Source organism: Phacochoerus africanus, chromosome 4, assembly GCF_016906955.1.
Source record: "Phacochoerus africanus isolate WHEZ1 chromosome 4, ROS_Pafr_v1, whole genome shotgun sequence".
Taxonomy (NCBI): Eukaryota; Metazoa; Chordata; class Mammalia; order Artiodactyla; family Suidae; genus Phacochoerus; species Phacochoerus africanus.
In genome coordinates, this window is record NC_062547.1 from 60,584,354 (window position 1) to 60,611,447 (window position 27,094).

At 59.9% G+C, this 27,094-nt stretch overlaps 3 protein-coding genes across 10 annotated transcripts in view; 2 read left to right on the forward strand and 1 right to left on the reverse strand.

Annotated features, from left to right (window-relative positions):
* ELL (elongation factor for RNA polymerase II) overlaps positions 1-2,537 on the forward strand; it is an 82,734-nt gene extending 80,197 nt beyond the window's left edge. The window contains exon 12 of the mRNA XM_047776522.1: positions 430-2,537. Within this exon, the coding sequence (XP_047632478.1) occupies positions 430-546 (117 nt within the window). The 3' untranslated portion in view covers positions 547-2,537. The remainder of the gene's footprint in view (positions 1-429) is intronic.
* Positions 2,538-5,733: 3,196 nt separating this feature from the next.
* On the forward strand, positions 5,734-9,255 carry ISYNA1 (inositol-3-phosphate synthase 1). Its single transcript, XM_047776526.1, has 11 exons — positions 5,734-6,059; positions 6,166-6,294; positions 6,441-6,602; positions 6,954-7,086; positions 7,175-7,368; positions 7,590-7,739; positions 7,836-8,051; positions 8,162-8,326; positions 8,419-8,532; positions 8,607-8,824; positions 8,953-9,255. Exons 2-11 carry the CDS (start codon positions 6,175-6,177, stop codon positions 9,149-9,151), a joined length of 1,671 nt encoding a protein of 556 aa, XP_047632482.1. The 5' UTR covers positions 5,734-6,059; positions 6,166-6,174; the 3' UTR covers positions 9,152-9,255.
* Positions 9,256-9,498: 243 nt separating this feature from the next.
* On the reverse strand, positions 9,499-26,749 carry SSBP4 (single stranded DNA binding protein 4). 8 transcript variants are annotated; one of them, XM_047776536.1, is made up of 18 exons: positions 26,408-26,749; positions 16,984-17,056; positions 16,547-16,608; positions 16,375-16,433; positions 13,092-13,181; positions 12,657-12,722; positions 12,373-12,432; positions 12,218-12,287; positions 11,980-12,047; positions 11,830-11,897; positions 11,478-11,523; positions 11,358-11,393; positions 11,208-11,262; positions 11,055-11,125; positions 10,894-10,972; positions 10,512-10,540; positions 10,136-10,359; positions 9,499-9,867 (listed from the first exon to the last, which is right to left on the reverse strand). In XM_047776536.1, exons 2-17 carry the CDS (start codon positions 17,043-17,045, stop codon positions 10,150-10,152), a joined length of 1,131 nt encoding a protein of 376 aa, XP_047632492.1. In that variant the 5' UTR covers positions 17,046-17,056; positions 26,408-26,749; the 3' UTR covers positions 9,499-9,867; positions 10,136-10,149. The 8 variants fall into 8 exon arrangements, with proteins under 8 accessions (XP_047632492.1, XP_047632488.1, XP_047632491.1 ...); XM_047776532.1 differs by having other exon boundaries at positions 16,375-16,459; XM_047776535.1 differs by having other exon boundaries at positions 10,252-10,359; positions 16,375-16,459; positions 26,408-26,747.
* Between the last annotated feature and the right edge of the window lie 345 nt (positions 26,750-27,094).

Here is a 27,094-nt window from a genome sequence, read left to right on the forward strand (position 1 = left end):
CGAACCAAAGTTCCCCACCCCTAGCCTGACATCTTCTGAGTCTTCAGCTTCTAGTCCAGGAGGACTGCCCCCACTCCTGGGAGTACCCAGTCCTTGGCCTCAGGCTTCCCAGCAGTCTCCTGTGATGTGGTTCCACCATAGCAGGTCTTGCTCCTGAAGGCCACATGGTTGGTCATGTGTCAGCCCGTGTGCCAGCCAGGCCCCAGCCCAGTGTGAAAACTTCATGGCCTCTCTTGCCTCTGCCTCTCACCCTGGCCATGACCATGTTTCCTCTAGTGGAGCCCAGAGCAGGGGTCCCTGTCATGGCACAGAGGGCTCTGCTCTGCACACCAGGGGAGTGGGAACCTGGGGCAGCCAAGTGGGGCGGCTCCAATTCGGGTTGGGCTCTCGGCCCTGTGCATGAGGCTCACCTTGGCCACTCTCTTACAGACCAACACCAACTACAGCCAGGAGAAGCACCGCTGTGAGTACCTGCACAGCAAGCTGGCCCACATCAAGAGGCTCATCGCTGAGTATGACCAGCGGCAGCTGCAGGCCTGGCCTTAGTCTGAAGCCATGGAGCAGGAGGTCCCACTCGGCCAGCCAGGCCACCTCGCCACCCGCTGACTGTTCTGGATGATGGGGGAGCTGGGGGCAAGGGGGAGCTAAAGACAAGGAAAAAAGAGATTTCTTTTAAAAAAAATAAACATGAGGAAGATGCATTCATCTGAGCCAGCAACGCCGGCTTTCAGGGGAGCCCCTGCAGCCCTGGCACCCACAGGTCACACAGGTCTAGGTGGGGTATCCAGCTCCTCCGGGGCCCCCACCCAGATGTGTTCCCCAAGAAGCCCGCCTCCTCTCCAGCTGCCCTACAAGGGGCATCAGCTTCCTGAAAGACTCTGAGGCTGGCCCGCCTGCCTTTTCTAGTTTTATACAAAGACAGCCACTTTTAGCTACTGCTTATGAGACTTGAGTCTATTTTTGTACGAAAGAGAAAGCATCTTTTTTCTAAACCTATGCCTCCCTTCCTTGGACACCCAGGGTCTAGACGCTGCCCTGTGTCCTTTCTGCAGTATTACAGATGCCCTTGGGAAGTGCAGCATTGTTTCTGAGAGCTCCCAGGAGAGACTCTGGCGGGGGCGGGGGGGGGGACCCTGCTTCTCCCTCCCTGGCTCTCAGGGGGCTGGTGGGCAATGCGACCCCGACCCCCTGCAGCTCTATTTGGAAAGCTCCAGCTGGCCGGGAAGCAGCTGCTGGGAGCCGTTGGCCCGCCCTGCTATTCCAGGCCCTCAGCTGTTGGGGGTCACTGGGAGTTTCTGTGCTTGTTGCCCGGATTCTGCAGCAAGAGTGTTGGATTTTATTTTACTGTCGTTTTCATTCTCCCTTTCGCTGCTGCTCTTCATTTCGCACTGTTGAGACCAAGTGGTCTCCACGCTGTTGACCTCGCTCCACTCCTCAGCCCACTCGTGGGTCCTGGGGCCGTCTTTGCAGAGCCACCATGGGGTTTGCACTCAGGGAGGGGCTGGGGGTTGATGGAGCTGGGGGGCCCCAAGAGTGAGCTCAGAAAAGGCGCCTGATTTTGGGGGCGCTGGCCCAAGGACACCCCAATTGCTGCTTAGTCACTGTGCCTAGTCTAATGCCCCCCAGAGCGTCACGGGGGGTACGCGTGTGTTTGTGTGTGTGAGGGGCCCCACCAGGGCATGGTGGGGTCTAAAGTGTGCGTTCATGTGAATCCAGAGCCATGTTCAGCAAAGCCACGACTGGGGAAGGCAGTGGGAGTGGCTGCGACCCATAGCCCAGGGGTCAAAGAGGGGGTTGCTGCCACCAGCAGTAGGCAGGGAGAGTGGAAGTGCTCATGTAGACATGTCTATTTTTCTAAGCTGTGGGGGTGTCTCCAAAGAGCAGGCGCACCTGCATCGTGCCAACCTCACTCCACCCCAAAGTGTGTGTGGAACCCCGGGGTGCCAGAGCACCGAGGAAGCTGACCCTCTATGTTTCAATAGCTGTTGTTTTGTTTTTCACTTGGGATGGAGTAGGGGAAGGGCTGAGTAGTCCCTGGAATCCCACGTTCTGCAGATGGCCATCTCGTACTGGGCCGGACGTGCAGACTCAGGTGAAAGGGGATCACTCAAGGGGGCCCCACCCTGGAGGGCTGACATGTCTTCGGCCCTGGGATCCAGTTCAAGGGACTCTCAGTTGAATTTCCTCCTTGTTTTGTTTTGTTTTTTTCCTCCTTTTAAGGAATTTGAAGCTAAGAAAAGTTTTGTGCTTGGTGGGGGGGTTGATGGACAAAGGTTATAGCTGATTAAATATGGTCTAACTTATTGATACTGTTTTTTTTTTTCCTTTTAATATTGTACTGTGGAGAAAAACTATTTTGAGCCATGGAGTTGGTGTTTACAAGAACTTTTCACTTTTGCCAAAATGTTACAATTGAAAGGCATCTGCATCTTCAGTTCCCTGATATTTTCTTAAAAGATCTAGTGTCCTTTTTGTACACTAAACAGGTGAATGCTGATTTTTTTTTTTCAACCTACAATAAATTTCACTGAACTGAACCTATCAGCCCAAGCTGGGAGTGTGCGTGTCAGTCCCTGGGAGTGGGGGGTTGGTTCTGTGTGGGGGTGGACTGGGGTGAGGAGGCAACCTGGCCCTGGAGCAGCTGTGATGATGGGCAGAGCACAGGCTGGTACTGGGCAGAGAAGGCGTCCTGGGCAGCCTGCCAGAGCCACTGCCCAGGAATGAGGCCAGCAGGTGGAGGGCTGACCAGAGGCAAAGGGCCCTGCAGGTACCAGAGCAAGAGGCCAGACAGCCTGGTCATAGGTAAGAAATGTCAGGAGTTCCCACTGTGGCTCAGGGGTGACAAAACCGACTAGGATCCATGAGGATGTGGGTTTGCTGCCTGGTCTCACTCAGTGGATTAAGGATCTGGCATTGCTGTGAGCTGTGGTGTGGGTTGCAGGCTCGGTTCAGATCCTGCATCACTATGCTATTGCAACTGCAGTTCTGATTCGAACTTCTATGTGTTGCAGATGTGGCCCTAAAGAGCAAAAAAAAAGGGGGGGTTTGGAGGGGAGCCATGGACGATGTGGTGTGAGCAGGGCAGTGGACAGGGTGGGCTGATCCAATCAGGGGGATCCTGGGCCTCCCACAGGGCCAAAGCCCCCATTAGTGGGGCCACACAGGGCAAAGAGCTGTGACTGATGAAAAGAGCAAGTAAGGGCACTATGTGATCATTCCTCCCAGGCTGCATGCTGGTGTTGGGGGGGGAGCCCTTGTGCCCTCTATGGGGACAAGGACCCCAAGGCCCAGTGGAGCCCCACAGGCCCCAGCTCACCAGCTAGGATGGCCGTCCTTGCCCCTTGTTCCAGGTGAGGAGCTGAAGGCAGGGGGGCAGGTTCTAGCCTCCAGGGACACAGTGGGTGGGTGGGGGATGTTTATTTTAGGAAGGAAAAACAAAGAATAAGACCGGGATTAAAGGGGTCCAGGGGTCAGGGACTGTGGGCCTTAGCCTCTCTGGTGGCTCTGCTGGCCAACGGCCTTGGCCTGAGTTCTGAGGCGGCCCAGGAATCTGAGGGGTGCGGGAGGGGCGGTCAGGCAGTTCTCTGTGGGGCAGAATGTACCCTGCTCCCTGGGCGGCCTGGCCACGCCGTTCTAAAGGGATTAACATCTCTGTCCCCACACTCCGGGGCCCAGGGCTGACACCTGCCTCCTTCAGCCTTGTCACGCCTCAGCCTCACCCCTGTTCACCCTCCTCCCCCAGCCTTCCGCCAGGCTCCCCCACAGCCCCCACTGCCTAGCGACACTGTGGCTACAGGCGGTTCCCTGATCATCCTTCCTGTGCCAAAGACACCCAAGTCCAGTCCCCTAGGGCCCCAGAAGGGTTTTCTCACTCTCATGACCTGTGCCACTGTGGCCAAAGGTTTGGGGGTTGCCCACCAGCCCCTGCCAATTGCTGGACAATGTCTTCCTCCTGCCAGCACCTAGATGCTGCAACTTCCGTGCACGGGGCGCTGGCACTCAGCAGTGATGGAAACAGCTCTACCCCTGCCCTCAGGAGCCTGCGGTCTGGTGGTAATGGGGTCCTCAGTCGTTCACTGCTCACCTCCAGGCAGCACAGTCAGCCCCTGTCACACACCCAGACAGTCCCTGCAGTTCTCCTTACAGCTCCAACCAACTGCTTGGAATAGAAGCAGTCAGAAGCCACATCCCCTCCAGCTGCCCCTCCAGGAGCCTGCCTGGGGCCACTCTGCCCCACAACCCTTCTGCCAGCACCTCCCCCAGGATGCCCTGTGAATGCTGGGGTTCCTCAGGGCTGGGTCTTTGGGGACCTTTCTGTACACATTCCTGCGATGTCACACATGGCCTGGAGGCACAAGCTCCCTCCAATTCTCCAGCACCAACTGGACATCCAACAGTTCCATTCCCATGTCAGGCATCTGGCCCCACAGGTTGAGGGGCTCAGCCCTCACTTCAGATGCCAGCCTCAAGTCCCTGGCCACTCATATGTCTGACCAAACAACCCTCTGTAAATCCATCCCTTTCAGCCCCCTCAGAAGTTTAGTGATTTGCTAGAATGGCCCGAGGTGCTCAGGGAAGCACTTGAAGTAAATGCAGAGGGCAGGGTGTGGGGAACGGCACGGGGCTGCCACAACTTCTCCTCCCAGAACCTCCATGGGTTCACCAGAACCTCACTGTTAAGGGTTGTTACAGAGGTAATGGAACCTAATGGATTGTAGATATGATTGAATAAATCACAGGCCATTGACAACTGAACTCAATCTCCAGCCAGGAACAGGGGGACAAAACCCAAATATTTATTATACTGTCTTTCCTGTCCCCAGCCCTGAAGGTCTACCCTGGTCCCCAGACTGCCTCCTTCCTCCTTGCGCTCAGTCCCTTTTCATCTGCCCCTGAAACCACACCCCCAGGTTTTTGCCTGGGCAGTCCTTCACATCTTTGATGTCTTCAGATCTCAAGATCCCTCGCTGTGCCACATCCTCCAGGCAGTCTGCCCTGCCCAGCGCTGCCTGTTAGGTCCCTCTGGCTGGGAGTGACCCAGTCCACTTCTGACTCCCCCACACTGGAGCCCCTTGAGGGCAAAACCTGGACCACAGTTTTAGAACCCCCACCTTCCAAGGCCAGGCCCTGACCAAGTTTCCTGCAAATGTTCCCAACTATCCACCTTTTGGGTCAGCTCCAGTGGTGGAAACTTTCCAGCCGGAGGAGGCCGCTTGTTTTGGAAAGTTCCTGGGGGAGCCGCCCCCGCCCGCCTGCCGGGTTCCCACGCTCCTTTATCGCTGTGCTCTTAGGGGGACTTAGTGCTGTGCTGGCCTAGCTCCTCCCCAGCGGGCCGCCTCTGCTCTGCCCATCCCATCCCCTCCCCTCTTCTCCCCTCCCCTCCTCTCGCCAACAGTCTCTCCCCCGCCCCCACTCCAGCCTGGCCCTATCAAGCCCTCCTGCTACAGGTGGGGAAACTGAGGACTCGCAGCCACCACCCCATCCACGTGAACCCTGTGGCGGGGGTGGGGGTGGGGGGGTTGATATCTGGTGGGTGCTGCTGTTCTGGAAGGGGTAGGGGGAGGAGGCAGCCTGGGCTGGAGGAGCGTCAGGCTTCGAAGTCTTAATCCCGGCTTAGTGTCTCGTGCCTCGGTTTCTCCAGATAACCCCGCAGAGGCCCAGCCTCCTTGCCTGGCTCCACCTCCTGCCTTGTGGCTGGGGCCTGCGCTCACTTACATCCATAAGATTCTCTTTTGTAACATGGGGGGAAGCTGCCGCCGGCTCAACCCGCGATGCGAAGTGAATCACGCGCGCCGAGCTCGGGCCGGGGGTCTGCGGCCCATATGATTGTCCGGCCGCGCAGGACAGGTTAGGGGAACAGATTATCACGGGGGCTCGGGGCAGAAGGGCCTCGAACCCGAATCCAAGGCCTGTGTGCACCGTCCAGGCCGCCAGCGCCCCTCCTCCGCGGCGTGGGCGGAGCGAGGGGGCGGAGCGGGGTGGAGCCACCGCTTTTTTCTCTGGAGTTCGCGCGCCCCGAGCCCTAGCCGTCCGCTGCAGTTCCAGCCGACTCTGAGCCGGTAAGTGCGGCCCCGGGAGGGGTGCAGGCTCTCCAGGGACCGAAGTCGGCTTGGCCCAGCCAACTTTCGGGTCCCCGCTGACTTCCTGCCCACCGCGCGCCCCCAGCTCACCACGATGGAGGCCGCAACCGAGTTCGTGGTGGAGAGCCCCGACGTGGTCTACAGCCCCGAGGCTATCGAGGCGAAGTACGAGTACAGGACGACGTGCGTCAGCCGCGAGGGTGGCGTCCTCAAAGTAGGCGAGGGACCGGGCGGGCCGTGAGGCTGGGGGGAACCAGGGAGCCAAGACCAAGCGGGAATTGCCCAACGTCTGCGATCTCCGCCCTGCGATGAGGGGGGAGGGGCCTGTGATCCCCGACTCACCGCACCGCCTGTCCCCAGGTGCATCCCACGTCCACGCGCTTCACTTTCCGGACCGCCCGGCAGGTGCCCCGGCTGGGGGTCATGCTCGTCGGCTGGGGCGGGAACAACGGCTCCACGCTGACCGCTGCCGTGCTGGCCAACCGACTGCGCCTGTCCTGGCCTACGCGCACCGGCCGCAAGGTGGGGGAGTCGGGCGGCGCCCGGTGGAACCCAGGGCTCCGCTGGAATCCACGCAGAGGGGGAGGGGCTCTACGGAGGAGTGGGTCTTAAGGGGGCGGGGTTCCTCGCTGCGGGCGAACCCCAGGGCGGGGCTTCCACGGGGCGGGGCGGGCACTCCTCAGGGGGTCTTGTGGGGGCGGAGCCCAAGGTAGGGAGGACTTCGGGTTGGGACCTCCCGAGGGGAAGCAGCTCTTGCCTTGACTTGGAGCGGAGCTGAGGCGCCCGAAAGTAGGGCGGAGCTTGAGTGTGCGGACTCTTGGGCCTCCCCACGCCACGCCCACCCTTCTCTCTGCCCTGTCTGCCGCTCCCCAGGAGGCCAACTACTACGGCTCGCTGACACAGGCTGGCACCGTTAGCCTAGGCCTGGACGCCGAGGGCCAAGAGGTGTTCGTGCCCTTCAGCGCGCTGCTGCCCATGGTGGCACCCGACGATCTCGTTTTCGACGGTGGGCGGGGCCCTGGGCCGGGGGTGGGGTGGGAGGCCGGGCCTGTGGGGGTCCAGGATCCCCGCCGAGCTTGAGGGTCCCCCCCCAGGCTGGGACATATCGTCGCTGAACCTGGCGGAGGCGATGAGGCGCGCGCAGGTACTAGATTGGGAGCTGCAGGAGCAACTGTGGCCGCACATGGAGGCCTTGCGCCCGCGGCCGTCGGTCTACATCCCGGAGTTCATCGCAGCTAACCAGAGCGCGCGCGCTGACAACCTCATCCCGGGCACGCGCGCGCAGCAGGTGCAGCCCCTCCCGGCGCCCCATATCCTCTGCCACTTGTTCTCCCTTGTCATTTGTTCTTTCCCCCACCCCCGCCACCTGTTCTCTCTCTTTTGTCCCCATGCTTGCATCCCGAGGGTCCAGGCCCCACTTTGCACTTGGGTAATTGAGTAGCCCAGGCCTCCACAGGTCGGGAGAACCTGTACAACCCTCCCCCTTCGCCCGCTCCCGCCCCCTGCCAGCTGGAGCAGATCCGCAGGGACATCCGTGATTTCCGGTCCAACGCTGGCCTGGACAAAGTCATTGTGCTGTGGACAGCGAACACAGAGCGCTTCTGCGAAGTGGTGCCCGGCCTCAATGACACTGCTGACAACCTGCTGCGCACCATCCAGGTAGGCGCTAGCTCCCAAGGACCCGTCTGTGCACCATCCAGGTCAGGGCTAGCTCCCAAGGACCCTTCTGTGCTGACTGCCTGTCTGTGCCCACAGCTGGGCCTGGAAGTGTCGCCCTCCACGCTCTTCGCCGTCGCCAGCATCTTGGAGGGGTGCGCCTTCCTCAACGGGTCCCCACAGAACACACTAGTGCCTGGTGCCCTCGAGCTCGCGTGGCAGCGCCGCGTCTTTGTGGGTGGAGACGACTTCAAGTCCGGCCAGACCAAGGTCAAGTCTGTGCTCGTGGACTTCCTTATCGGTTCTGGCTTAAAGGTGTGTGAGCCTGGCAGGGTGTTCTGCTCAGGATAGGGGTGCCTGGATCCCAGGCTGGGCTTGTGCCTTGCAAGGCCTGCAGCTACCGCGGGGTCTCCTTGTCCTCCCAGACCATGTCCATCGTGAGCTACAACCACCTGGGCAACAACGACGGGCAGAACCTGTCAGCGCCGCCACAGTTCCGCTCCAAAGAAGTGTCCAAGAGCAGTGTGGTGGATGACATGGTGCACAGCAACCCAGTGCTCTACAAGCAGGGCGAGGAGCCAGACCACTGCGTGCGTGGAGCACAGGCGCGGCAAGGGGTGGGGGGAACTCCCAACAGAGAAGGGCAGGGGTCCGTGTGACCTCGTGCCATCCTCCTCCCCAGGTGGTCATCAAGTACGTGCCATACGTGGGCGACAGCAAGCGTGCCCTGGATGAGTACACATCGGAGCTGATGCTGGGCGGTACCAACACGCTGGTGCTGCACAACACGTGCGAGGTGCGGGATGCGAGGGGGCAGGAAGTGGGGCTGCTCACCAGCCCCGCCCACCTCCTGACCTGCTGGCCCTGCAGGACTCGCTCCTGGCCGCGCCCATCATGCTGGACCTGGCGCTGCTGACCGAACTCTGCCAGCGCGTGAGCTTTTGCACGGACGCCGACCCGGAGCCGCAGACCTTCCACCCGGTGCTGTCGCTGCTCAGCTTCCTCTTCAAGGCGCCGCTTGCACCGCCCGGCAGCCCCGTGGTCAACGCGCTCTTCCGCCAGCGCAGCTGCATCGAGAACATCCTCAGGTGTGTCCCGGCCCTTGGGGGTCCCCATCCTTTGCCCACGTGTCCACCGTGGGGCTGTGCACAGGGCCTAGGGACTGCAGGGCACCTATCTCACGGTCTGGCCCTGCTGAACCCTGACCATCCCCCAGGGCCTGCCTGGGGCTCCCGCCGCAGAACCACATGCTTCTGGAGCACAAGATGGAGCGCCCTGGCCTCAAGCATGTTGGGCTTGTGACTGCTGCTTGCTCCCTGCCTTGCAAGAAAGGACCAGCGCCCACCACCAATGGTTGTACTGGCGACGCCAACGGGCACCCGCAAGCTGAGGCACCCCAGATGCCCACCACCTAAGGCCATGGCCACGTGGTTCTTCCTTAACTCCTGCCCCTGTTGCTCCTCGGGCGCCAACCCTTTCTAGGCCCCTCAAAGACAATAAAACCAGTGCCTGTATATCAGCCACACCTGTGGATTCTTGGCGTCTGTGACCTAATTCTAACTGCCCCCAACTCCAGCCCCATCTTCCCATTTTTCACCAGGCAGACTCCTACCTGTCCTGGGAAACTGTTGTCCCAACCCTTAGGAGCTTTCCAGAACCACTGGAGGGGTGCCTCTGCCCAAGCACAACCCTACATGCCTGGGTTAGGACCCCAATGTGCAGGGTGCAGCCGTAAGCCAAAATTAAGAAATCTGAGACCAGATACCAAAAACCAAAATCAAGTTATGTTTATTGGTGGGGCCCACTCCTGCTGTCCAGGGGAAAGGAGGTTCTCCAAGGAGCCCTCCCAGACAAAATAGAAATTGCGGGAAGGGCCCGTACAGGAAAGAACGTCTCTGAGGTCCTTGTGTTTTTCTATAAAATGAAATTAGTCCTTCGCGCGGGGCCTCCCAGCCATCCAAGCCTTGACCGGGAGTCCAGCTGCCCAAGGTGTGACCTCAGACCCTCACCCTGCAGACCACCCGAGCCCCTGGACCTTGGCCCCAGGGAGGGGCGCCGGGCAGAAGCCGAGGCCGGCAGTGGGCAAGGGGCTGCGGCCCCATCACACGCTCATGGTCATCCCGGGGGAGTACTGCGGAAAGACGAGGGGATGGCGCGCGGGGCCGGCTCAGTTCCGGCCTAGGCTGGGACCCGCCCCCACCCCCCGGGGGGGAATGGGGAACAGGGCGGTGTAAACGTGGGGAGGGAAGAGGTCAGAAGGCGATGCAAGGGCGGGCCGCCTGGGGCTCCCAGGGTGGGGGTGGGAGGGGGCGGGGCGGTGAGATAGGGCAGGCCTGGGGAGTGAGGAAGGGGAGGGGGGAAGGGGAGGGAAGGGAAGGATGCCGCGGCCGCCCCCCCACCTGGCCCGCCGCGGTCACGGTCTTGCTCTGGCCCCCCGGCCGCCCCGCCGGGGTCTGCCCGCCAGGCCCCTCCGGCCCGACGCCGCCGCGGGGGGGGAGTCGACGCAGTCGCTTACGCTTTCGCTCGGGAACGGGTGCAGGAAGGTCCCGGCGGCCGCCATCTCACCGTCGTCCCGCGGGGTGCCCGGGGTGTTGCTCAGGCCGGCCACAGCGCCGGGGGAGCTCTGGGGGCGGCCGCGGTCAGCGCGGAACACCTCGTCCCGCGGGCCGGGGCCCGACCGCCGCGCGACCCAGCCCGGACCAGGCCTCTCCGCGCAGGCCCACCTCGTAGCCTGCCCCCTGCCCCCGGCCCCCCGCTGGAGCACCGCCCCCTCACCTTCGGCAACCCGTCCAGATCGCCCGAGCCTGCGGACCAAAAGACGGCGGACACGCGGCTCAGATGCGCCGGCGCCGCCCAGCCGGCCCGACCGAGCCCCCTCCCTCCGCCCAACCCACTAGGGCCCCCCTGGGGGTCCTGGGCCGAGGGTCCACATGGGAGGGGAGAGATCAGTACCCGCGGTCGGGTGTTCCCATGGTTTAGTTACTCGACCCTTCCCCCAGCGCAGCCCAAGTCACTGGGCTGCCCAGGGCAGTTCAGGGCGCGCCCCCAACGCCCGCAGAGCACACACGGCAGAGGAGGCCGAAGGAGGCCGCCAGGGGGCGCACGAGGCTCGCGAAGCAGCGGGGCGGGGGCGTGTGATCCCTGGACGCCCACTCACCCAGGGATCCGTTGACGTGGTGGGGCTCCATCGCACTCATGGCGGCCATGGGGCCCTCCGGACCAGGGCCAAGCGGGAACTGTACGCAGAGGAGCAGCATGGGTCTTGGGCTACCAGCTCCCCACTCCAGGGGTCACTGCCTCCCAGCAGCCCCCACTTACATTAGCCCTGCCAGCGGCCGGCCCGATGGGGTTCATGATGGTGTACATGTTCTCACTGGAGTTGGTGGAGTCTGGGCAGCACATGAGGGAATGGGGTGTCAGAAGGCCTTTCCCAAGCACACCCCTCCCTAGGCCCTACCCGGGCAACAGTACCTCCAGGACTTGGCATGATGGGTGTTCCAGGGGGCCCACCTCCTCCTGGGGGTCCCTGCACACGGGGAGAGAGATGTGAGAAAGGCCCTCCATCTGCCAGCCCATAGCCCCTGCCCCCAGATCAGGTTGCCCAGCTCTGGCCCCACTCACCGTGTAGCTGCCAGGAGAGGAGGAGGAGTAGGGGATCTGGGGAGAGGGGCAGCTGTGAGCAGTCCACCCACTCTACCACCTCACACACTCCCACCCCCCATCCCCCACCCCAACACTCACCGAGTTGCCGCTGGGGCTGGCCCATGGACCGCGCACTCCGGGTCCCCTGGAAGAAAGAGCGGTGGACCCTGGGTGTAGTGGAGCCAGGTGGCACACACCACACACTCCCTGACACCCCCCTGATCCTGCCCACATGCCCCCCAGAACAGCAGATGTTGGCTGAGAAGAACGCAGGGATTCCAGGCCAGCCTTCAAATCCTAACCCATTACTCACTGGCCTTTGAACCTTAGTTTCCCCACCCAGCAGGAGGTAAACAGTATGGGGGCTGTAGTGTGGCTTCAGCATTCCCAGCCCATGAAGCTGGGTGGTGGCCCGCATGGGCACACTCCTAGGGGTCCCTGAGGGCCTTACATGTTCATGGTGGGCAAACCCGGGCCAGCAAGAGAGTTAGGTGGGGGCCGCATGCCACCTCCGTAGCTCTGCGAAGGCAAAGGGGCCGTGAGTGCAGGCCAAGAGAGGGCAGCCCCGGAAGCTCCCCTGCCACCTGGGCCCAGCCCTTACCTGGGGCCCCACGCTGGTCATGCCTCGAGGAGGTGTCACCCTCTGCATCGGGCCCATGCTCGAATGCCCTGGGAGCAGAAGGAAGAGAGCTCAGGCCAGGACCATCCCCCGTGTGGACACCGGCTGTAGCAGTAGCACACCAGCTGTAGCAGTAGCGGGTGTTCCTGCACAGTGAGGGAGCAGGAGCTGGGGTCCTGACCGGCAGCAGGGAGAGGGCAGCTGGAACTTCCCTACTCACCCTGAGCACGCGGGGAGGGGTCCATGGCGCCAGGGAGGAGGGGCTGGGAGCCGGGGAGGCCCACGGGAGGCTGCAGAGGGGGCGCGGCAGCACTGAGTGTGGGTGCCCCCACCCTGGCCCAACTCCTGACCCCCCTCCCCTCATCCCTGTCTCACCTGACTCGGCATCCGCAGGGTGGGCCGGGGGCCCCCTGGGAACCGCGGTGACATGAAGGGCTGGAAGAGGTGGGCCAGGGATCAGCACCTCCCCCCACCTGCTCAGCCCCCAAAGCTGCTCAGTTCCAGCCCCCAGCCTGGATAGCCCCCTCCTCCAGGACCAGCTTGCAAACCTCAGCGGGCCAGGCCCGGGTGGGGGTGCATGGGAGCGCAGTGGGACACGGGCAGGGGGGTTGGCAGGAGGGTGTGCTTGTTTGAGGGGGTGGGGCATCACAGAGCCTTACCTGCACATGAGGCCCCATCATGGGGGCGTTGGGGTTGTGGGGGGGAGGCTGGGAGCCTGGGGGGCCCTAGGAGGACAGAACCAGGTGGGTTGGGAAGTGCGAGTTCATTTGAAACTCCTCGGTTTCCCTTGGCTCTGCTAAGGTTGGCTGGGAGGGGAGGATCCGCAGTGAAGGCGGGAGAGTGGGTCAACTAACCCCTTCCATCTGCAGGATGTGGCGGGTGTGAGAATGGAACCCTAAGGGTAGGGTCATGGGCAGGACCTGTGGCTCACAGAACCATGCTCTGTGGCTCCAGGTGCAGAAAGAGACCCCTGGCTCTCCTGAAGGGTTCCAGGCCATAAGGCCCCTCCCTCACTGGCTGTAAGGCCAGCATGCGCATGCCTGACACAAGCCCACCCAGGGTTGGGAGACAGGGGGCCCCAGCCCTGGCTGTACCTGGAAGAAGCCGGGTGCCATGGGGCCCGATGCCATTGCATCACTGGCGGCCATGCCCCCCATCACCGGGCTGGGGGCTGCTGTAGTGCTCTGCAAGGGTGGGGAGATGGCAAGCACCAAGTCAGATCCTCCTCTCCCCAAGGAGCTGCCTGAGGAACAAGGACCCCAGCTGTCTAACCTACTCACACAGGGGAGAATGGAGGACAGGGCACTTTAGGTGAGGGAAGAACAGCTGCCCCTGAGCCACCCTGGTTTAGCAACTCGATGTGTTGGGTGGCCCTCAGCAAGGGCTCTGCTTCCTTGCTGCACCCAAGATCCTGGAGGTGGTTAGGGCCCAGCTCTGTTGAGTACACTGCCCAGAGAGGAGGCCAGGAACCCTAGTCCCCAGTGAGTTGCTGGCCTGAGGATTCTGGGGGGGTCTGAGCATACCCAGGACCCCAGTGTGTGCCTCATCCTTCTGGCACAGGCTTGTTTTTTTGGTCTGAACCTAACTTCAGATGGGTGGAAGCATGGTCCCCCACTCTCAACCATCCCAATCAGCCTTGAGTCCTCCTGGCTGGCAAGGCAGCTTTAGCTGGGCCCCCAAGCCACCTCAAATATACAGACAAAAGAATCAAGAGGCAGCTTCAATATGAACCTCCCTCCCAGAAGGCTCTTCCTTGGAGCTACTGGGCAGACCACTCCCCCTCTTCCCCCAGGAGGGAGGGGAAGGAAGAGCAGTGGGGTCTCTAGCCCCAAATCTCTCTTCAAATGGAGGAGGGGAGAAGACTGGGTGCCTGAGGAGAGTTCCCGTGTCTGCCAAAGGCGGAGATGCTGGTGGCAGGCCCAAAGTTGGCAGGGGGACAGGCTGACAGGCCACTTCCTCTGGTTGGTTCCAAGTCCCAGGCATGTCTGCCTTTGGGGCCCACAGAGCAGGGGGAATAGGGGAGGTGGGACGGAGGGGACACATCAAAGGACAAGGAAGGAGGAAGACACTGCAGGCACTGAGAAGAGTCTTCTCTTGAGGCGCCTTGACTCCTATCTGTGCATCATCTGCCCCCCGCCACTCTGCTCCAAGGCCCCAAGAGGAAGGGGATGGTCTGTCTGGGTCACTGCTGTCCATGGAACTGGCACAAACTCCAGGAATTTGTGGAGTTGCAGCTACGTGGGCTCAGAGGGCTTAAGCACTTTGCCCACGGTCACACAGCACATCCTGCCCTACAGGAGTGGAGAAAGGGGCCCTTGTCTGAGTCAGAGTGGGGCCCTTGGAGACACACCCTTCCCTTTGCAGATGGAGGCCTGCCCCCCTTTCCTGCTCCTTCTCAAAGGTCAGCCTCTAAAGGATCTCTGCCCAGGCCCCAAGCTGGGAGAGTACCAGTGGGAGCACTCCTAGGGCCCAGCACAAATCATCTGAAAGTCCAAATGACCCTGGAAGTGGAGGGACAACAAAGCTCTCAGTCCCTCTCCAAACTGCCCAATCACCCTTGCCTCCACCTCACCCTCTCTCACAAACACAGCTTGATAGCTTAGAGCAGCTACCCTCACTGGCACCTGCCTCAGTGGCTGGAGGAGAACAGCTCTGAACCCTGGGACCTCCCCCAACCCCAGAGGGAGAAAAGGAGGGCAGACCCCCTTTTGAGCCACGGCAGGCTGGGGACTGGGGAAGGCAGAGGTGGGGTGCCGAGCAGTGGCTCCAATCTTGTCGTGTGGAACCTGGTAGCATGGGGCTCCCCAGTCTAGGCCTTGAAGGGTAAACCTAGGGCAGGGAGCCCCCCCTTCCTGCGAGTGGCCTGAGTTGGACCCCCCATGTCAATCACCCACCAGAGGCGCCAGCCAGGCCTGTGTTGCCATGACAACGGGCTGGGTGCGCTGCCGTTTCCTGGAGACACTGAGGTCGGCCCCCAGCCCAGAGGTGCTGACTGAGCCCCTCTCAGAGGGCAGGAGGGAGCCGAGACCAGGAATGGGAGGCGACAGGACGCCCATCATCCCACTCAACCCATCCCCAGTTAGTATGCAGGCGGGGCATAACACCCCAGGGGCTGGGCGCCACCCCCTCCCGTGATGCCCCCGCTGCCATGGTAACCAGCTCATGCCCCAGGAAGTGTGCTCACTGCTCACCCAGAGGGGCTGAGGCATAAGCCGGGGCTGAAGGTGGAGGTGGAGAGGGAGAGGTTACAGAGCCCAAGACCCGCCTCCCCCCCACCGGCCCCCACACAAGAGGCACCATGAGAAGCTGGGACGAGGCTGCAGAGAGACAGAAGGGCCCATGCAGAGCCAGGCACACATACAGCCTCAGACACGTCTGTGGCCCCTGTTCTGGCTGGACGGCCACACGAACAGTAGGACCAATGAGAGCAAACAGCAGTGACATGAGCTCCCATAAACGCGCACACAGTGTGCATGGGGCGTCTTCAGGGCCATGGTGAATTTCCAGTCTTCTTGAGCTGCACCCTGGCCCTCCTGAACAGGGGGCCTCTCTGCTGGGAGGCGTGCATGGTATGGGACCCTGGCCCACTGCAGAGGGAGAGGTAGGGATGGCCAAGCCCTGAGAGGCCCCAAGAAGCACACAAGGCAGATGGCTGAAGGTGTGAAGGGACCAGCTGCAGGTGAGTGGGTGCACAAGCAGAGTGGGTACACAAGGGAGGAAGGTGGGGTTGGGGGGACCTCTCTTGAAGGGCGGCAACTGCCACCTGCTCCCCCATGACAACAAGGTGCCGCCTGACCCCTCATGTTATCCACCCTCCTCTCCAGATAGGCCTCTGACTCCCACTCAACCTGCCTGGAAACTGAGGCCAAAGAGATGAAGTCAGCGGCCCAGTTGCTAAGCAAGGTTGGGAGGTTTGCCAGGTGCCCGGCCTACATCGCTCCCACTACCCCTGCCTGGGCCCCTAATTCAGAAGGCTCAGAAAGGCTGGGGTGGGAGGGGACAAGCAGTGGTGGCCGTCCAGTCCTGTCCCACCTACACAAAGCTGGGTAGCCAGGGAGGCAGGAGCTGTGGTTCTATCTACCTGGTTCTACATGGGGTTCACATGAGGGGCAGCAAAAGGCAGGCTGGCCTCAGGAGAGTGTGGGGCTTATCGGGACCTCCACAAGCTGGGTACAGTGGAAGGAGCCTCACCTACACTGTGGGTGACCCTGGACCAAGTTGGGGGCATAGGAACCCCACAGAAGTAGCCAAGATCTCAGTCAAACCCCATAGCCCAGCCCACCTGCCCATCCAAGCCAGCTTTGGGCCATGCAGCCCCCCAAGACCACAGGCCCCCGCCCATGAAGCCTGGTCCCAGTCCCTGGGGCAGGGACTCACATAGTCCTGGAAGGCCTTGGCTTCACTCGAGTGCTCACATGCCTCTCTGCGGTCGGGCGCTGCACAGTATAAGTCCCAGAACACGCTGTGGGCGGCAGGGGGGGACGATGGTTTCCCCATGCGCCCCCACCAGCCCCCCTACATGGCCCACCCACACCAGCCTCGCACGCACCACCACCAGGAATGCAGGAAGCCTGGGGGCTCCCCCAGCGTAATGTTCTTCTCCCATCGGATCTGCAGGGAAGAGGGAAGGAAGATGAGAGCCTTCATTGCCCAGCCTTGTCTGATCCCCACCCCTCCTGAGAGGCAGCCCAGCGTGGCGCCCAGGGAACACTAGGGAAGGAAACCAGCGGATCAGGGCAAGGGAGCCAGGAGAGGGGCAACTTGGTGAGCAGAGCGACAGAGAAGCAGGAGGCAGATCCTTGGATGGATGGACAGACGCCAGGATGTCAGCCTGTGGGCCCTGACCTGCCCTAGGGCTCATTTCCAGGGCACAACCTGACCCCACCACGGGAGATTCGATAAAAATGGGATAGGAAGGACCCTGGTGTGTCGGTGGTGAGGAAGGGCCTGGCAGGGATGGGGCGCTGCCTGGCCAGGCAGGCTTACCTCAGACAGGAAGGTCTGGGCTGACTTCTGGGCACCAACGTGCAGCAGGTACTCATACACATACAGCGCCAACCTGCAGGTAGGCGATCGGGGGCTGGCTCAGGCTCTCAGGAGGCCTGGGAGGCCCCAAAACCCCTCCCAGGAGGTCCCTGGGAGGGGTTCTCAGGTGAGGAATCTGCCCTCCACTAGGAAGGTGGAGAAGATGGGCAGGGTTTTCCAGTAAGCCCCTCATCATATATACTGCCAGCCTCACTCACTCCCCCACAAGCCCACTGGTCCCCCCATCCCCTCTGTCTCCCCCACCCCTCAGAAGAGTTGGCCTCCTCACCAGCTCCTACACATCCATCAACACCTAGCCTGCAGCCCCTCCTTTAGGCGCACTCCTAGCAGTCTCCAGCCCCCTACCTCCACGCCAAACTCTGCTCAGTTCAACACTCCCTGATGGACCAAGTCCTGGCTCCATCCTGCCAATGCCGAGACCTCAGAGCAGCCTTGGCCCCAAGGAAGTCCCGTGCTTGGAGAAAGGGCTCCTGGGCATCACTCTCCATTGTGCTCTGGGTGGGGTCTCCCAGAAGGCACTCTGGCCACGTGGCCAGGGCCCAGAGCCTTACTCTCCCCCAGCCTTACCTGCTAAGAAAGGAAAGGGGCCCTCTGACCTGAAGTCCCCCTCCAAGTATCCCTGATCCTATCCTCTTCCTCAGGATCAGGTCCAGTTCCCTTCCACCAGTAGTGGCTCTGACATATCCATACCAGCCCCCAGGGGGACTCTGGGGAGATGGGACGGAGGGCCAACAGTACCACTCAGCTGCTAGGGCACCGCCTTGTCCAAATGCCACAATGCCCAGTATCCCTGGACACACCAACTTGGCCACTGCCCATCCCAAGAGCACGGGTCATCCTCCAACCAGCAATACCATCTATGGGCCGCACGGAAAGCTGGACCATCCACACCGCCTTCCAGGCCTTTCCATCCTTGGCCTCTATCATCCTGCACATCAGTCAGCAGACGGATAACACCACACCCACCTGGGTCACCCATTCCCCAGCCACCTATTCTACCTACTGGTGCTCCGGCCCCTCTGAGCAACCCCAGGGTCCTCCTACTGCCCAGTCAAGTTTCAGGTGGGCTGAGGGGAGTCTGTATCCGAGACTGGGAGGTCCCCAAGGGCCAGCCTGAGGCTGCCCCAGTAGAAGTTAGAGGCCCTTCCAGATGCCTCCCTGCTCAGCTGGCCACTCTCCCCTGACTGATGGGCCCATCCTAAAACAACCTTGCTTTGACTCATGCTCCGGCCCTCTCTTGTCCTTCCCAGCCAGGCTGCTCAATCCTCACATCCCAGCCCCCTCCTTGGACCACCCCCCACCCCCAGTTCACAGTCGGACCTTCCGGAGGCAGTGCAGCCCTTCTGTCCCAGCCCCCACCCACAGCTTCTGCCCTTGTCCTGGGTCCTCTTCCTCCTTTCAGCCCCCAGCCTCCTTTCAGTCATTCATTCCGTCAACAGTCACCCCCAACCTCCTTGAGTAGTGAACACAACAGATCACTGTCCCCTGGGAGGCCAGCTGCTCATGGGGAGAGACAGAGAAGCAGCAATACAAAGGAGCAGGTTAAGTTATCCGCTGGGTTGGAAGGCAGTGCCACAGAAGGACGAGAGGACACACTATGGGGTTGAGGGGGGTAGCTATCACAGGGCAAGGCATGTCCATAGCTCACATCACATCATACCACATGTGACAGGCACCAGAGGGACAGAAATGGGACACAGAGTAGAAGGATTCGTGGGGCTCATGTAGCTCTGAGCATGTTTCCCACAAGACTGGCCAAGGTTCCCACCTCATCATCACAGCCCTCTTGGCGGCAGCTCCGGCCCAGGTGCCTCAGGTTCCAACACTGCACCCCTAGCAGCAACTGCCCTGCTCCAGCCCAGCAGCCTTCCTGGCCCTCCAGCCTCACCTGCCCAGCTCACTCCTGGGACCCTCCTCCCTTTCCAAGAGGTTTCCTGATCCTTCACCAGTGGCCTGTATCCACTAGGCCTGAGTCCATTGGTGAGCTGGGGGAGACCTGAGCAACCCTGGCCTGCTCTGCACCTCACCCTTCAGGCAAAGAGAGGCTGACAGGTCCAGCTGGCCCCCAGGCCACCTTGAGGGACAATGGAGGGAGCAGAAAAGGCTAGGTGAGTGAGATACCTGGACAGGGAGCAAGACAGAGTAGGGGGATCCAGGTACACTGCCCCAGGAGGACAGGGCAAGCACTTGGGGGGCTGCAGTCTGGCCACCACTCCTGAGGACAGAGAGCTCTCCTCAGGGCTCAGGGAGCCTCCTGAAGAAGAACACTTGTGTCCCCCCACCCCTAGCAAGGGCCCTGAGCTGCCAGCCTATCAATTCCTTGTCCATCTCCTCTCACCCTCCACTGCCCAGCAGTGGCATCTGACCCAGGATGCAGGTCCAGGAGCCCACCCCTGCCCTCTCTCCTCCCTCCTCTAGCCCTGCCCCAGCTCTGCCCTGGGCCCTGCTCCCCCACCCCCACCCTGGGTGGCCTCCCTTCCTGCTCCGCCCATAGCACAGCGTGCTCCAGCTCCACCTCCCCTGGAACTCAGGGTCTACCACCCACCTGACATCTTAAAGGCCTAGCCCTACCCTAGTGTCTTCCTCTCCCACCCCTCCGGTTTCCCAACCTGGGTGGTCTTGACTCACACAGGTGCTCTGCAAGGGTAAAGAGCCACCCAACTGTCCCCTGGGACCACTGCATTTACTGAATTTAGGGGGGAAAACTTAAGAAAAAAGCACTCTCTCGTAATTCTGAGCCTTCTCCCTGCCTTTCTCAGCACACAGCTGGTCTAGGCCACCACCATCACTTATCTGATCTCCACAGAGCCCCCACAGGTGCTGCTTCCCCAGCCAGCACTACTCACTCAGACCCTCCAGTACCTCCCCCCATGGCCTCTCTTTACCTCTCCACCCCAGGGCCTTTGCACAGGTTGTTTCCTTGCATGGGGCACTTCCACTAGAGACCCTCGTGGCTCCAATGTCACCTGTCAGAGGGTTCCCTATCGCTCTAACCCCATCCCCCATCATCTTATCTTATCTCCACCTGACACTAGGCTCTGTTTACTGCCTGCAGCTCCCACTAGATGTGGCTTTGGCAGAGCAGGGACTTCATCTCACTCCTGACCTTACAGAGAGTTGAGCCCCCAGCCACCCCTAATGAATGAGCCAACCAACCACCCTGGGCCCCTCCAGGGACATCAGTAGACCCTGAAGAAGGTCAGCAACTTACTATTTTTTTTTTTTTTGCTTTTTAGGGCCGCACCCACGACATCTGGAAGTTTCCAGGCTAGGGGATGAATCAGAGCTACAACTGCTGGCTTAAGCCACAGCCATAGCAACGCCAGATCCAAGCCACATCTGCAACCTAGACCACAGCTTGCAGAAATGCCAGATCCTTAACCCACTGAGTGAGGCCAGGGATCAAACCCACATATTCACCAACACTATGTTGGGTTCTTAACCTGCTGAGCCACAATGAGAACTCTAATACTTTGTTTTATCAGGGTCAAGCCTCAAAGAATTGTGAGCAGTTTTTTTGTTTTCAGTGAAAAGTCTGGAAGTCTGGACAATTGGTAAGGTTGTTTGGGGACCTCCAGGGTGCTCCCCTTAGGGAGGGCTTCTAGCTTAGGGGTCACTGTCCAGGCTCTGACCTGGGTTATGGGGAAGGCCCAGGCTCTGGATCCAAATCCTGGCCCCACACTAGCCCTGGTCAGCAAACGAGCTGGATAATGAACAGCCCACCCACCTGAAGGGCTCCTGCTGCAAGAGGGTGGGAGATGGGAGGGGCTGTGGAGCACCCCGAAGGCCCTCCCTCCAGAAGGACTGGTGACCTGGAGCATATGGTGTGCCTGGTCCTGGAATGCTCATGAGAAGGGCACACGGGGCTGCAGCTGCTCAGGGAAGTGGTGACAGAATGAGGTCTTAGAGCTTCCTGGACCAAAATGCAGCACTACCCTTCATGATCAACAATTAGCAGAGTTCCCTTGTGGTGCAGTGGGATAAGGATCCAGTGTTGTCACTGTAGCGACTTGGGGTGCTGCTGTGGAACGAGTTGGATCCCTGGCCCTAGTCTGGAAACTTCCACATGCCTCAGATGTGGCAAAAAAAAAAAAAAAAAAAAATTACCAGAGTTCCTTGGTGGTGTAGTGGTTGGGATTCAGTGCTTTTGCTGCTGCAGCCCAGGTTTAATCCCTGGTCTGGGAACTGAGCTCCCACATCAGGCTGCTGCAAGCACAGCTCCCCCTCCTCCTTAAAGCAAATGCTGGTGGGGACGGGGAGACACCCTCTACTTAAGGCCTTGGGTCTCACCCCCCACCTCTAACCCATCACCAGGCCCCACTAATGCCCCCAAGGGACTCTACGGCCCACACATTTCTACCCTACCCTCTGCCACCCTCATGGCCAGGCCTTCACCTCTTAGGAACCAGGGTGGTAGTCACCCTCCTCACCAGCCTCCTGGCAGCCTTTACATTTGCTCCTTATAGCCCTTCCCCCACCCAGCAGCCAAAGCAACCACCCCTACTCAGAAATTCCTGCCCAGCATCCCTCTTCCTCCTGTTCCCCTCCCCAGACCCTGCCTCTTCTCAAGCTGTTCCCAAGAAGCTCCCCTGTGTCCACTGGCTCTGCTCAGCCTCCAGGACTCAGTGTGGGGGCCTTTTTCTCAAGAACCCCTTGGAGTTCCCGTGGTGGCGCAGTGGTTAACAAATCCGACTAGGAACCATGAGGTTGCGGGTTCGACTCCTGCCCTTGCTCAGTGGGTTAATGATCCGGCATTGCCATGAGGCTGTGGTGTAGGAGACGCGGCTCAGATCCTGTGCTGCTGTGGCTCTGGCGTAGGCTGGCGGCTACAGCTCCGATTCAACCCCTAGCCTGGGAACCTCCATGGGAGGTTCTTGGGAGTGGCCCAAGAAATGGCAAAAAGACAAAAAAAAAAAAAGAACCCCTTAATCACATGACCCCCCCCCCAAAAAAAAACAAGGCCACCCACAGCCAGACCTGGAAGCCCAGCCAGGGATAGGAGAGACGCACGGTGATTCCCTTGTCTGCTGGAATAATGAACACAGTACCTGAGGCCATGCACCCATATCAAAAGTAATCCTACGATAAAATACACAAGCCGTCCAGTGGTACTGTGACTGTCGTTTATAGAACTATCCTAAACCCACTAGGCGCACTTAGAGTGTTCAAGGATATACACATATGTGAAGCAAACGTTTAGATCTCTCTCCTGCCCTAACTTAGGACAGCGTAGCCTCTGAGGCTAAAGAAGGAAGACATGCAAAGGGGACATGGGGGCTTTCAGCCGTCTCTGTCACTTTTGTCCCCCTATTTAAGAAGACCTAAAACCGGAGTTCCCGTTGTGGCTCAGTGGTTAACAAATCCAACTAGGAACCATGAGGTTGTAGGTTCGATCCCTGACCTTGCTCAGTGGGTTATCCTGCGTTGCCGTGAGCTGTGGTATAGGCCGCATATGCGGCTCGGATCCTGCATTGCTGTGGCTGTGACACAGGCCAGTAGCTATGGCTCCGATTTGACCCCTAGCCTGGAAACCTTTATATGCCCTAGAAAAGACAAAAAAAAAAAAAGAAGAAAAAAAGACCTAAAACCGATGACCAAATGCAGGTACTAGTTAGTTCCAGGGGGTAAGTGCTCTTGAGGCTTCCCTTAGGATGACGTATTCAATATTTTGTTTGTCTTTTTACGGCTACACCTGCAACATATGAAGTTCCTGGGCCAGGGGTCAAATTGGAGCTGCAGCTACAGCCTACCTACAGCCATGGCAACACGAGATCTGAGCTGCAACTGCAACCCACCAACGCTTTTTAGCGATGCTGGATCCTTAACCCACTGAGTGAGGCCAGTGGCGGAACCTGCACCCTTACAGAGACAACGTTGGGTCCTTAACCTACAGAATCCCAATGGGAATTCCTTTTTTTAAAATGGGCCATGGACTGAACCTGAGCCACAGCCACAGCAACGCCAGATCCAAGCCAGGTCTGCGACCTACACCACAGCTCACGGCAACACTGGATCCTTAACCCACTGAGCAAGGCCAGGGATCGAACCCGCAACCTCATGGTTCCTAGTCGGATTCGTTAACCACTGTGCCACGACAGGAACTCTGGGAATTCCTTTTTTTTTAAGTGGGCCATACTGAACCTGAGCCACAGCCGAGGCAATGCCAGATCCTTTACCCACTGTGCTGGGCCAGGGATCAAACTCCCACCTCTCAGCAACCCGAGCTGCTACAGTCAGATTCTTAACCTGATGCGCCAATAGCAGGAACTGTGGAGGTTCATTATTTACAGAAGGAGAGATTATGTTTTCCTACAGGCAGCCCACTCAGACCCCTAGCCTCCCTCTCCCACCCTGCCATCCCTTCATTGTGCTCCTTGGACTCTGCAGTCACCACTGTTTGCTGTGAGCCTCCAAGGGCAGGGACCCAAAGTCCATGCACCCAGAAGGCACTAAGTCCATTTGGGGGACAGGCTGGCCCAAGTCTATAGTGTTTAGATGGGGAGCCAGAGGTGGCACAGGACAGGGGCCCAAGAATGAAGGAGAGGAAGGGCAGGAGGAAGCAGGAAGATGAGATCGGGGAAGAAAAAATAGTCCCAGAGAGTCAAGGCCCTGGGCAGTGGAACCCACTCCACCCCATTCACCCCATTTCACAGAGGAGGAAACCAAGGCCCAGGGACAGGAAGTGGCTCGGGTGGTGGCTGCCTATGAGGGGTGCTCTAACTGAAGCCTCTCACCCAGTCCTTGTGAGAATCCTGCAAGGCCCACATTTCAGATAAGGCAACTGAGGCTCAGAGCAACCAGCCCACCTCTTTGGTGTATCAGCCCCTATGCTTCTGAGAGCTCACCTGTGACCCAGAACCCTTGGCTTCAGCAGGTCCCTTCCTCTCCAGGACCCGGTCATCCCTGTCAGTGAAGTGGATGCCACCATCTGGTGCTTTACAAACTTTCTTTAGCAGCAGAACCTCATCTCCAAGTCAATGCTTATACAAGAAATGGATGAGTGCAGGATGGCTCTGGCCAAAAATGATGGGGGAGAGGGGCCAAGAGCCAAGACCATGTTCAGAGAATCAAGATCTGGGAGTTTCCTAATGGCCTAGCTGTTAAGGATCTGGCATTGTCACTGCTGTGGCTCAGGTTCGATCCCTGGCCCAGGTACTTTCACAGGCTGCAGGCACGGCCAAAAAAAAAAGAATCAAATCAAAATCTGGGAGTTCTTTGCTGGTCTAACGGTTCGGACTCAGTGCTTTCACCACTGCAGCCCAGGTTCAATCTCTGGTCTGGGAACTAAGATCCCACATCAAGCCACTGCATGCCATGGCCAAAAAAAAACCCGAAAAACCAAAAAACCCCCAAAATCTTTCCTGAACTGTCCAGTGCAACTCCAAACCCTACCACCCCAGCTCAAACCCATTTCCTTCACTCTGTCTCCATGACCACCACCTAAGCTGCCACCATTAGCTCTCTCCCAGTTAACTGCGCCTGCCTTTCCCAGGTCTCCTGGCCCTCTACCCCCACCAACCCCAAATAAGCCCTAGTCCACAAAAGAGCTGGAATGCATTTTCAAACACATGCCTCTCTGGCTCATACGGCACACCCCACCCCTGGACACCAGCCCTAGCTCTTTTTCCTGGCCTCACCCTAGGGACTCTGCACTTGCTGTGCCCTCAGCCATCAGCTCTTCCTCCAGGTCTCTGCACATCTGGCACCTCCCTCACACTTCACTACCTCCCACTTTCCCACTTTGCTTTCTTCATAGCACATCCCAAGATCCTCACATCAGCTTGCTAAGTAACTCGCTTGCCTCCTAGCTAGGATGTGGGCTTCTTCAGGGCCAAGGTGTGCCTTTCCAACCACTACACCCCAGGACCCAGCCCAGCACATGTCTGAACAAGTGAACAATTCCCACTGAGGGAGTGGTAGCCCCTAGATCCCAGCAGCCAGGGTAAAAGGATGGCTGCGGATGTGCCAGGATTCCCAGGAGTTGGGTATCCAGACATCCCCTGCTTCCAACCTCAAAGGAGCCAGGTGCCAGTTTCAAAAAGCCTTCCTGCTCGTAGGTGCCTGGAAATGGAGCCCACCTCATAACTGTGCAGATCGACAAGACAAGCCTAGAAAAGTACTCATCTACCTAGCATCTTTTGGCCAGAAGGCTCTTCTCCAAAATGACCCCAAGGCTGGGTAGAGAATGGACACTCATCCTTATGTGTATATGTAGGAGTGGGGTGGGGCAGTGATCTCAATGTCAGCCCAGGCAGAAAAGGCAGAACAGGAAAGAGCCCATGTCCAAGGGGCTTCCTCACCGCCCAGACATTCAAGTCCTTCTAGGATCTTGTGAATCAACCATTGGCCATCAGCCATGGCGAGCCTTCCCTTCTCTCTGGCACTTTAACAATACTGCAAAACCGTTGGGTGCCCTTACTGTGAGGCAGTCGCAGCTCCAGCACCTTTCAAATGCTCCCCAAACCTAAGAGATGGCACTGCATTTATAAGGAAGGGAAAGTGAGCCTAGCAGGGGGTGCTCCCTCATCCAAAGCCACAAAACAGGTTAAGAGACAGTGTCAGAAGGCAAGGGAAGCACAGCAGCCCTGCTGCCTCCCCACCCCAAGAAGCTCTCATCACAGAGTCTGGGAATTAGCTACCTGTCCTTCTAACAGCCTGAAAACATCTGCTACCCACAGCCCAGCCCAGCCCCAGAACAAGTGGCAGGCCCCAGGACTGTGAGCCTTGCAGCTTCCTCAGGGCCCCATCCAGCTGCCCCAAGCCCGCTTGGACAGGTGGCCTTGCAGGCCCTTCTATCATCTCTCAAGCTTTTCCCAAGGAGCAGAAGTCCCAGAGCAAGCAGTGTCGCCTACCTGGGAAACTTCCTGGGAGGATGGAGGAAGCTACACAAACTGTGACTCCATGCACTCGCATATGCAACCTTGCACACCCAAGTCTCGACCGTCGGGGAGGTCTCGCGACCCTCTAGACCTCTAGTCACGCTAGGATCTCGCGCGCCCCCTCAAATCTCGCACCCTCGAGTCTCGCGCGCCCCCGCAAATCTCGCGCCCCTCGGGTCTCCTGCGCCCCTACTACTCTTTCAACCTCTCGAGTCTCGCGCGTCCCCTCAAATCTCGCGACCCCTTAAGCCCCTCATGCCCCTTTGGGTTTTGAGCGCTCCCACGTATCTCACGCCTCCTTGAGCCCCCTCGGGTCTCGCGCACCCCCTCAAATCTCGCGGCCCTTCGAGCGTGCTCTGGCCCCGCACGCCCTGCACCCCGCACCCACGTGCCCAACGCAGTGCCCGCTGGCGGTGGGGCCCACGGAAGCGGCGCGGCCGCTGAGCCCCGCCCCCGGCTCCCGAGGTCCCGGCCCACTGACTCACTTCTCGCGTGCCTGGCTGTCGGAGGGCACGGCCGAGCCCTTGCCTCCCTTGGCGTACATCCTGCTCCGTGCCGCCGCCGCCGCGCTGGGGCCCCACACCTGTCAGGCGGCGCCGCAGGCCGCGCTCCCGGTCGCCATAGCTACCCCGCGTCCCGGGCCTCACCACCCCGAGCCCCGCGCGGGCATCGCGGGCATCGTCCGCGCGGGGGAGCTCCAAACGGCCGAGACGGCAGCGGCGGCGGCAGCTCCAGCTTTGGCTCTGACCACTGGTTTTATTTTCTTCCTCTCTTCCCTCAGCGCGGGCTGTTCCGGGAAGCGCGCGCCCCCTCCTCCCGCCGCGCGCGCGCCCCCGCCCGCCGCCTCCCCGTCGCTCGCGGGCGCCGCTCTTAAAGGGGCGATGGCAGGAGCGCGGGTGGGTCCCGCCGCCAGGACCGTGGGCCGGGCGCGCAAGCGCAGTGCCCGCCGCGGGGGGAGGGGGCGCGGGCTGCTCACGCTCAGGGCATAAGTGGGGACACCACTTCTGGGGCACACAGAGGGACACAGCTGATCACGGCTACACACACATTGTCCAAATAGAACCAGCCACCCAAATTGTACACCTAAGGACACAAGCCCACACTTAATTGCGATAGCATTCTCCGACACAAGACTCCACACGTAAGTCCGCATAGCTACTGGAATAACTACT

Excerpts from the sequence above, each read along its gene's own strand:
- ISYNA1 (XM_047776526.1), top strand. The coding sequence starts at position 6,175 with ATGGAGGCCGCAACCGAGTTCGTGGTGGAGAGCCCCGACGTGGTCTAC. Across the intron at positions 6,603-6,953 it reads CTACGCGCACCGGCCGCAAG|GAGGCCAACTACTACGGCTC; the intron begins GTGGGGGAGTCG and ends GCCGCTCCCCAG. Across the intron at positions 7,369-7,589 it reads CGGGCACGCGCGCGCAGCAG|CTGGAGCAGATCCGCAGGGA; the intron begins GTGCAGCCCCTC and ends GCCCCCTGCCAG.
- SSBP4 (XM_047776532.1), bottom strand. The coding sequence starts at position 26,466 with ATGTACGCCAAGGGAGGCAAGGGCTCGGCCGTGCCCTCCGACAGCCAG. Across the intron at positions 16,609-16,983 it reads CCCAGACCTTCCTGTCTGAG|ATCCGATGGGAGAAGAACAT; the intron begins GTAAGCCTGCCT and ends TCTTCCCTGCAG. Across the intron at positions 11,263-11,357 it reads CCTCTCCTGGCAGCTACACG|GGACCCCCAGGAGGAGGTGG; the intron begins GTGAGTGGGGCC and ends CCCCGTGTGCAG.